The 10466-nt window shown below is 57.0% G+C and overlaps 2 protein-coding genes across 2 annotated transcripts; one reads left to right on the top strand and one right to left on the bottom strand.

Annotated features, from left to right (window-relative positions):
- Nucleotides 1-379: 379 nt before the first annotated feature.
- On the bottom strand, nucleotides 380-2404 carry HRG_04617 (fatty acid desaturase domain-containing protein; the record flags this gene model as incomplete). The annotated part of the gene is made up of 4 exons (XM_044863088.1): nucleotides 380-1135; nucleotides 1200-1364; nucleotides 1418-2000; nucleotides 2226-2404. The coding sequence occupies 4 exons, from the start codon at nucleotides 2402-2404 to the stop codon at nucleotides 380-382; spliced, it is 1683 nt and encodes a 560-aa protein (XP_044721702.1).
- A 3794-nt stretch (nucleotides 2405-6198) lies between these two features.
- Nucleotides 6199-8358, top strand: HRG_04616 (fungal specific transcription factor domain-containing protein; the record flags this gene model as incomplete). The annotated part of the gene is made up of 4 exons (XM_044863087.1): nucleotides 6199-6220; nucleotides 6313-6506; nucleotides 6564-7244; nucleotides 7300-8358. 4 exons carry the CDS (start codon nucleotides 6199-6201, stop codon nucleotides 8356-8358), a joined length of 1956 nt encoding a protein of 651 aa, XP_044721701.1.
- Between the last annotated feature and the right edge of the window lie 2108 nt (nucleotides 8359-10466).

Below are 10466 nucleotides of genomic sequence, written 5' to 3'. Positions count from 1 at the left end.
GAGGGAAAAGCTGCATGAGGCTTGAAAGGAAATGGGGCGATTCCCTCCCGCGGCATCTAAGCAGACCGTGTACGGCCGATCGGGCCTGATGTGAGCTGGAAATTCCTCTAAAAAAGGCCTCGGGGCCACGAGCAGCACAAGGGGTGAAAGGTCTTCTGACAGTGAGTGAAAGGCAGCCAGGGTTTGAAGACCGGCTTCAAAGCCAAGACACGCAATTAAAACACATGTAATATATACTTGAACATGGAGCCCAACTCTTTATGGAGCTCTCCACGGCGTTTGGCAAACGGGCTTGCCACTAAACTGTTCGGTATGTACGGCGTGGTAAATATATATACAAGCAACCAGTGCTCTATGCCGCAGGCGAAAATACAAAGCTTCAATGTAGTTTGCACTCTCCACTCTCAGCCATGGACTTTTGGCAGTCGACGAGCATCTTCAGCTGGTCGCTAACCTCCTGCAGCCGGCCGAGGACCTTGCGGTTGCCATCTACAAAGCCCAAGATGGAGTACGGGATCCCCGTCCCCTGGCAAAACTCCTTTACCAGAGTCTGGACCCTCCGGAGGTTGTGTCGCGGGACTCGCGGAAACAGGTGGTGAACTGCCTGGAACTGCAGGCCGCCATGGATGAAGTCGAGCCAGGCGGGGCAGTCGACGTCCATGGTGGTTCGCAGCTGTCGCTGCGCAAAAGACTCGGATTCGCCCAGATCAGACGTCGACATGCCCCAGTGCGACAGGTTGATCTGAACGTGCAAGGGCATGGTGACGATGTGCGACACAAGCACGAAGACGACGCGAACTGTCCACGTCGGCAGCGTGCGCCAGAGCAGGCAGTATCCGAACAGGAACCAGTAACAGCACATGAAGGCGATCTCTGTGGGGCGGATCCACCACGCCTTGCTGTGCCCCAGCGACGGCGCCTTGGGCGAGAAGACATGCAGCCAAGAGAGGACGTAGAGGTTGAAGCGGGCAATGGCCATGACTACGTAGTAGGTGTACTTTTGGTACGGAACCAGCAAGTCGGCGGCGGCGTCCCAGGCAATGACAAAGTTGTCGTAGTAGGTCGAGGTGATGGATTTGAAAAAGGAAGGGCTTATGGCGAAGAGGGGGAGGTTCTGGATATCCGGGTCGTGCTCCTGCAGGCGTGGGTTAGCCGCATGATTCATCTGCATCAGGGGTGCCGGGATGGCGAGAACGCACTGGTTGATTCGTAACAAGGTGGTGGACATTGTGGCTGCTTTTCCACCATCCGATGGACAGGCCACAGCAAAAATCGGCAATGAACATGCCAATGAGGGTGTCTACGGCAAAGATGTGGGTGATGGCCCGATGGCCCGCGTCATGCGCGGTAAACATGATCTGGTGCTGGAGCGACAATGTGAGCTTCGCATACAGCAGACAAGGGCAGGACAGCATACCCAGAACAGGCCCAACAAGACGGCCGAGGTCACGTACCACTCATGGTGGAGAGCGACGAGAGAGCCAATGAATAAGCACGAGTATCGGCCCATTTCTTTGGCGTACTCTTGATAGGGGCAGTCGTAGAGCCCCTCGTCGACGACCCTCTGATGCAGCTCTCGGTACTTGCCGACAATGTCTTGCTGCACAGCGAGGTCGAGGGACGGATAGTCGCGGAGGCCATCTTCGATGCCCTGCTGGACTGCCCAATCCACGTACTCGGCGGGACTCGTGGCAGATGGCTCGCCGGGGCCGTCACTGCCCTTGGCCATGAGGCGTCGTCGAACAGCGCCCTCGAAGTCATCCTTGAGCTCGAGGCCGTTGACGCTTGGCGACCGAGAGGTGGGCGGCGTCGGCGAGCTGTGATCGGACGTGTCGTCGCTGGAGCTGTCACCGGGCACGTCGTCGACAATGCGCGTGGAGTCCTCGGGGGTGTGGAAAATGCCTCCTCTGATTGGAGGTGTCTTGTTGATCCAGAGGCCCGCCGGCTTCCGGCCGATCCGATAGGCCTTCATGGTCCGCAATGTGGCCGCTGAGTGGTAGCTACAGGCATAAAGTGTCAGCTTTTTAGTTGCCCCCCTTGACTGGTCGAATGCACTATGTTTCAGGGGATAGCTGCACAAGGCTTTACTGAAAACGTCTGACGCCGTTGCAAGTTAAGCTCAAGACAAGACGGATCGGACCGTGCTTAGGCCCTTACCTTTTTTGGAGGGCGGACGGGCAGGGGGATGATGACGACGAATAATGTGAAGTGAGTGGGCTATTTACGCTGTGATTTCGTCGGTCGCGTCTCTGCCGACCATGTGCAGGATGGCCAGAGAGCCTCCAGGGTGCTTGGCGAGCCACGAGTCGAGGCGCAAGATGTAGTCTTGGAAAACAACAATGGTGTGGCCGTTGGCAATCATGGCCTCGACGGCTTGCTGCGACAAGACCTGGTCGCGATCCATGGCTGCGGTGAGGCGAGGTGAGGGAGGCAGACGACGGCTGGCGGATCGATGGTGGACGAGTTCTGGTGACTGCTGGCAAGGGAAACGGGTCGGAAAAGGGGAAAAGAGAACGGCGATGGGGGGGGAGAGTTTTGTGGCCTTGGGCGGCCAACAAACTGGTGAACAACAAAGGCCAAGAGCGCAAAGCCCACACAGCCACGAAATCAAGGGGTGGATACTGATTTTCACTGACATCATGTGATGAAAATTCAGGGAAATTGGCAAATACCTGGCGAGGCGGATGAGGGTACCTGGTGGTGCCGACAATCAGGGCCTCTCAACGCATCGAAGCAGGTACCTGCGGATGAGGGTGCCCCGTACCCTTGGGCCGGAGCGCATTTCTGCACAAGAGCCGCTCTCTCGACGACCCTCTACGTCGCTGGGAGGCCCTGTACTACTAATACTCTCTGCAAAGGCCTGTATTCTCTGCACGGGCCAGTGGGTGAATGCCCTGTATCTGCGCCACACGAGATCGCCCTGCATTGTGCTACCTACCGCGTATCAACCGCCATAACCTTGGCTCCCTCCTCCCTCCACGTGGACCTCGTACTCGGCATCTGACTGGGTGGCCAGCTCCTCCTCGTCGACCTGCCTCGTCGACCTGCCTCGTCGAACTGCCTCGTCGAACTGCCCCTTGCGGCCATTCTCGCTCCCAAAATACGCGGCCAACCAGCGCCCGTGCCGAGGCGGACAGCTCCGTCGTCCCTGGTCATCCCTGGTCATCCCTGTAGAAAGAGGGGCTCTCATCCTGCGGTGGTGGCTGCGCCCCGACCTCTCTCGTACGCGCCGAAGAAGGTTGCACACGTCGCCAAGTCTAGACTGGCCCATTCATTGTTGGGTCCGCGGTGGATGGAGAGGTGTTTGTCTGTCACGGGCTACAAATCCAGCCGCCAGACTCACAAATCAAAAGACAAAGTTGCCGCTCGTCTTGCCTCTTGGCTCTAGGGTTGCGCTGCGTGCCTGTCGACGACGTCTCCGACGCAAATGAGGCCATGGAATGACACGGATGAGCAAAGGGCAGATCCAGGGTCCTCGACAGCGGGGCCTGAGACGCGCGGCTCCACGTCACGAGCCGAAGCCGAAGCCCACCACTCAGTGCAATGCTGAGCCACTAATCTAATAATACGACGCCGCCCAACTCGGCGTCGACGGGCTTGCTACGGTGCAAGTCCTGCCACCCTGAACCATATTCGTCGTGGCAGGAAATCAAGGGCCGAGAACGCGCCGCCGGAGTGGGAGGCTGCACACACGCCTGCCCTCCGATTTCAGCCGGCTTTAGCCGTAATTTAACCCATCTCTATCAAGCACCTGCATATCAATCAGCCGCGTCTCCATGGACTTGAAATTCCTCTACGTACCGTAGACGGGTTCCTGAGTAGCTTCCATGCAAGTTCCATCTCACGTCCCCTACCTCCACTTAGCTTCCCCATTCAGCCTCCCTACCAAGGGTCCCTGGGGTTTCCCTAGGCCAGGTCCCCACAGGCGCCTGAGCGAGGGGCGGGCGTGCAGTGCGTGGTGTCAGGGAAGGGGGCGGGGGAGGGGGAGGGTGACAACCAAGAACCCAAGAAAATGCAGATTAGGAATGCCGAACGGAGGTTCTGCCAGCACTGAGAGAAAAGCATAGTAGATGGTAGCGAGCGGTCGTCTGTGCCTGCGAGGAAGACAACAGAAGCGCCTTGAGCTGGCGTCAGTACCGCAGCCAAGACAAGGAAAGAAAAAGGGAAAAGAAGAGAAACGAGGGTCTGCAGGCCCGCCTCCTTGGAATGCCATCCCGACATTCTGGTACGTATTGGCTGCCAGCATCAAAGACACACGGTTGCAGGCATAGCAGAATGGCATCGTGTGTGCGCTGTAATTCGGTCCACGCACAGCACAGAGGAGAGAGTTAGGTGCCGTGAGGTCACATGATTCGCAAGCCGCATCGGCCAACCGAGATTTGCAGCCGCCTATGCGCGGCGGCGGCTTCCATGTCGGGCATATCTCTTGATGGATTTGAGAAGGATTGGCTTGCTTCGCCTGCAACAGGGCTTGTCCTGGCCGGCGACACGGGGCATGCCTTGGCTCAAGCATGACTCGTCTGCCATCCATCCATCTTTCACCACACGACCACCTCTCTCTCTCTCTCTTTCCCTGCAAGAAACTTTCTCTGCAAAAAAGCAGGCAATCCCCGGCTTCCAGGCCCGGTCAGTGTCAACTTGCCAAGCCCGCCAGTGTCATTTCGGACGGCTCGAGCCGCCTGGTGTCTGCCGAGAGGCAATTAACACCTGCTGATTCAGCAGCTCTTGCAACTATGTGTTGCGGGCGCTGAAGCTACCGGCTTCTCGGAGGTGACGATCCGGGCTCTGTCAGACAGCTCGAGCATCGGCTATTCGCTGACATGGACGCAGAGCCTTGTCGAGAGATGCAGCACCCAGACGGCTCCTTGATTGACGCGCGCGGCCTGTTTCTCGCCAATGTTACATCCACGCGCGCATGAATTCCGCTCTTCCGCGGCCCAAATCCACGACGGCACGACGATACTACATGCAACAATGCCGTGTGGAGGTCTCCTCCTGCGCACACGGAGCTCATGGCCTGCATTACAGACCCTATATGTGCCCGTTGATAAAGGCAGGGATTGGTCTCCGCGAGTACCAACACACACACACGTTTCATCGTGTCTGCTCGCGGCCAAGACACTTGCCAATAACTTGGTCCCGGGATGGACGCAGTTCGCAGAGTCACCCTGGACTGCACACAAACGACGCTGCCTTACATGGAGAACCCGTATCGGCTTGGCCACATGGCCTGAACCAAGATTTCAGCATGTTCCTCAGATCGGCACCGCGGCCTTGTTTACCTACCAGGGATGTGCCATCTGCACAAACCGGATCCCCTTGGATCGACTCCCCGCCCTACCGAGGCTAGAACGCTCATTTTCCCACGAGATCTACCTGCAGGACCCAGTGGCCGAGCGTTGGGCAGTCGGCGACCTCGGTGCAGAGCTTCCCGGCTCTCCGTCTTGATTGGCGCCCAGACAGGACGGTAGAGTTCGGGGTCAAAGCCCACGAAAGAACGACCGGCAGGGCCTGCCACCCACCTAGCATGGGCATTGGCCACCGGAGCCTCGGGTATTGGCCACCGTAGCCTCGGGCATTAACTGAGTTGTTCTAATAGACTGGCTGACTTCTGGGGCGCTCGTGCGTTATGTGTGGAGCCCTGGCTCGTCGAGTGCCGGCCGATGACAGACACATGTAACCTGTCAGCCTGTAAGCATGGGTTTGCTTGCTGCTCCATCATCCTCCGTTTCTGACAGGTTCCAGGTTAATCGTTTTTGACAGGTCATGGCACGGCGTCGGCCAGCATCAAAAGAAGCTGCTGGCCTTGCATACACAAACACGCAAGCAACACACATGGGGTCGCTGAGCTTCAACACGCTGCGACTGCGAGGTTGCGCCGCGATTGCCAAGCAGGTTAGCCGTGCGAATCATGAAACCGGACCGGGAGGTTCGCTGGCCGATCGGTTCCGCAACCATCGATGGCCTTTACCACAATGAGCATCATGGTTTTCACGCTGGACCCCCATCAGCAGCCGGTTTGTCGCACCAAAGTAGGCCCTGGACTGGCACTAGCATTTCTTCGACGCGGCTGCAGATTAGCTGAAATGGTATGATGAGGGAAGACGCAAGGGCCTTGGCTTGCTTCTCAACTGATACGTGCCGCCCCACAAGGAAGAGCCTTGCGGGAGCCGCTATTCCATCGAGCACCACGTCGCCATGGGCCGTCGAAACGTAGCCGGTAGTTCTAATTGCTTCGCCTTCTTGACATGACGCTCTGCATGCGCCCGACGCTCTCGTACCAGCCACTCAGGTGACGACGTCGAGGCCAAGTTGTCGACCACGACAACGACGCCGGCAGCTTCGTCTTCCTCTTTTACCTCTTTTACTACTTTGTCCCCGCAGCCCGCCAGCCTCACCTGGCATTCATTTCCGCGGACAGCTCGGGCCGCGTCCATCTCACCAGCATGGCCTACGGCGGCAAGCCGTCGAGGGGCTGCCAGATGTGCAGGATCCGACGAATCAAGGTCCGTCCGTCGTTTTCCGGGTCCCCCGCGGCGATTGACTGACGTGCCGCCTCGCAGTGTGACGAGACGAAGCCGACGTGCAAGCAATGCGCAAAGGCCCGCCGACAGTGCCCTGGATACAGAGGCGCCGACCAATCGGGCGGCAGACATGATGTGTCGCGGCCGACGAGAGCTGACAAGACTTTGGCGCCCAGCTCGGCCAGCTCGAGCGATGACGGGTCCTCGCCGCCGACATCGCCTCCCGACGACGGCATCCCCTCTCTCCTGCGGCCGCCGCTCAAGGACGTGGCGTCCTGCCACTTCATCTCAAACTACGTCCTCATTCCCCGCCAGGGCTTCACGGCCACGCGAGGCTGGCTTGAGTTTGTCCTGCCGCTGCTCAAGCAGGAGCCGCCCATCCCGCACTTCAAGCACGCCTTCAACGCCTGTGCCATGGCCTCGCTCAACAACCGCGTCGGCACGGGCAACGACTTTGAAAGGCAAGCCCTGGGCCACTACACGAAAGCCCTCGCCACCACCTTTACCGCCTTGAGAGACCCGGACATGGTCAAGCAAGACGCCACACTTGCATCCATCCTCCTGCTCAGCCTATTTGAGAGCATCACCGCCAAGAGCCTGGGCATGTTTGCCTGGAGCTCACACGTCGAAGGCGCCATAGAGCTTGTCAAGACGCGGGGCCCCGAGCAGCTCAAGACGAAAACCGGCATGGACCTGTTCGCCGCCGTCCGGATTCAAATGGTATTTCCTGCCCGCCCGTCCTCTTGCTTTTGGCTGTTGACAATGGACTGCATAGATTATCCATTCGCTGAGCACAGGCAAGGCGCCAAGCTTGGGCATCGAGTGGTGGGCCAACGACCCCGTCTGCAACGGGCACACGGCCGAATTCCAGCAGTTGAGCGGCCGGACCGGGCTGCTCAGGAACGAAGTCAACAGTCTACTCGGCACCCTCGCGCGGACACCGGAGAATACAAAGCTGATGAAGGAGTTCATCCGGAGGTGCCGGGCCCTGGACAAGGAGGTGGTGGACTGGTTGCAGGGGCTGCCCGACATCTATCGGTGGAAGACTGTGGCCTGGGAGGACTACAATCCCAAGCGCGACTACGCAAAGGCCGAGGCGTTCCCGGGCCGCGTCGACCTGTATCGAGACCTATGGGTGGTCAACATGTGGAACGTGATGCGATGCATGCGCATCGTCCTGGCATCCCTCATCATTCGCCTTACGGCCTGGATCATCTCGCCTGCCGACTACCGAACGACGCCCGAGTACGCGGCCATTTCGAGGACTTGCGGCGAAGCCATTGCCGACATCATCGCCTCGATCCCCTACCAGCTAGGCTGGTTCTCCAGGCGCAAAGACCTGCACGTGGCGGAGCAGCTCTCGGGCTTCGCGTGCGGAGAAGACAACACCAACAAGAGTCTTGCCGGCTTCTTCGCCATCTGGCCCCTCGTCTGCGTGCAGGGTCAGGACTACCTGACCGACCTGCAACGTGTATGGGTCAAGGGGCGGCTCAAGTGTATCGCTAATGAGCTCGGCGTGCGCTACGCCGATATGCTGTCCCAGCTCAACGTGCGCATGCCGTCCATGCTCATCCTTCGCGACCGCCTCAAGGGCAACCCGCAAAACATACCCGTCGACGTGGGCGGCGCGTCACCGGGCAAGCAAGGCAGCGGCGGCGGAGGTGCAGCGGTCGCAATGCCCGCGCCGCCGGGCTCTTCTCCGGAATCGGTCAAAAAGCAGGAGGCGGCCTATCGCAAGATTATCCAGGATCAGACGGAGCAGCTCAAGAAGCAGGCTGTGGAATCAAACGGGGTCGTGGACGACTGGACGGTCAAAACATGGTTGCAGTTATAGGTCCGGCGGAGTTCAACGCACAAGGGAGGCAGCGCTCTTTTGACATGTTTACGATTTGGCGTTGTGAGGAATTTTGCGTTTTTATTACGCGTCTCGTTGCTCGGCATGGATCCCGCTTGGCACCAGTCTTGCCCTGCTGTTCTTGGCAGTGACGGTCAAGGCAAAGGCGGAGCAAATGTTGGGGTGTTCTGGTGTTTGGGGAGAAGCGCGTTGAGACATATATTCCCGGGCAGCATTCAAAAATTTGTACCTTTTCCTTCCATCTGCGCCAGGCTTCCCATCTTCTATTGTTGAATGAGCCAAGATTTCTTTCTTTAGCGAAGGGGCTTTTCATGTTCACCGTGTTATGACTGAACGCTGTATTAGAAGATAAACCCACGGGCAACGCCAGCGGGTTGAACGGCCCTTGGCATCCTGATAGTTGATGTCGGGAATTGAGGTGTTGAAAGATGCGGATGTCGGTGGCTGTCATAGATGCAATAGAGCATCGTGCGCAAAAGTGGGACAACGTGAGGAGGACTTACGGCAGGGCAAACGATAATACAATTTTCACAGCCCTTGACATAAAGTTTCCTCCTGTAGTTAGATTAGATGAAGTGCGCGAATCCCGCTTTGTATAACTGAGCGGTAAATCGATAGTATGGAACTATAGAGCAGAGAACGGACTTATAATACGCGTTAATAACACATCCAATGGGAATGCCCATATTTTGCCTGGTATAGCGGTATTTTACCAGCTTCACAGGAACTGTCCTAGGTAAGAGCCTCACCAAGCAGCCCAAGTGGCACCATCGCCACCCAAGGCAGCAACACACCTATGAATTCAAGAACGTGCCATGGATAGATTAAACGCAACTATAATCGCAAGATAATAGAAAGCTATCCGAGACACTGCGGAGAAGAAGTCGAGGAGCATCGATATATAAAACTAGTATCTGTGAAAGGCCTCTAGTGAGTTGATACAACTAACTAGTCCCTATGCTGTTTACTATCAAGATAGAGAAGAAAGAAAGAAAGAAAGAGAATCTACTACATGAGAGCACAATAGCATTTTATAGCTTCGAGCCAATGGAAGGTTCTAGAAGCTAGGCGGCGCAGCCGCCGTTAAAGCGGCTTGCCCGTTACATTACCTCCCTCCCTTCCAACGTTTCCTCTTCCGGGGGGTCGTGGCAATCTGTGGCAAGATGACTTGAGAAGGTGACACTCCTTTTATGCTTCTTCCATTGCTTCCATGCATCGGTGTGTCGAATAGTAGTAAGGGGTTCCCACGTAGGCTGCGAGTAATCATGCCATTTTACGAGCACCTTCTTATGCGTACCTTCCATTCTTTCATCCAGAATTCTTTCAACAAGGTACATCTTTTCGCCGTCCACCAGCACCGGTGGGGCACTCTCTTGATCGAGTTTCTGCGAAGGCAATGGGTCTCCGGGACTGGCCGGAGTAGGTCGACGTGAAAGACTGGATGGATGCGCCCAGGCACATCCAACCTGTAGGCATGTGGGCTAACTTCCGCGAGCACTTGATATTTGGCATGTAGCCAATCGAGCTTCTTGCAGGGTCGCGATGTTTTGACATTTCTCAAGTTGAGGTATACCCAATCCCAGGCTCGTATCTCGGTGCGGCTGTCCTGTGCTTGTTGGCTTGCGCTTGCTGTATTTCCTGGGCCATAGCTATCGCTGCTTGCGCAAACTCCGTGGCGTCCTGTAGTCTCTGAATAAAATCCTCCGCTGTCGCTTCCCCCTGCGTCGTGTCTTCCGTTCTTCGATGCTCAACTAATTGGATTGGCTCGTTGTGGTAGCCGTGCATGAAGAAGAACGGACTCAGTCCGTGGAGGTTGCTTCCTCTCGTTAATAGTCGCCATCGCGATTGGAAGCAAGTCTAACCAGTTCTCCTGCAGATAATTCGTCCATATCCGAAGAATCCTCTCTACCTCTTGGTTCATTCGTTCTGTTGCACCGTCGGTTTGTGGATGGTACGCCGTCGACAACCGCTGCTCGATCCCTAGCATCTGACAGAAACTTTTCCACATACCACTGACAAACTGGGGACCCCGATCACTGGTTATAGCCGTTGGGATGCCATGGACAGGGTAGTGTCGTTCGAAGAGT

The sequence above is a fragment of the Hirsutella rhossiliensis genome (assembly GCF_020360975.1).
Source record: "Hirsutella rhossiliensis strain HR02 chromosome Unknown scaffold00004, whole genome shotgun sequence".
NCBI classification, from domain to species: domain Eukaryota; kingdom Fungi; phylum Ascomycota; class Sordariomycetes; order Hypocreales; family Ophiocordycipitaceae; genus Hirsutella; species Hirsutella rhossiliensis.
The sequence above is the reverse complement of the archived record's forward strand: the minus strand, read 5'-3'. Positions and strand labels throughout refer to the sequence as shown.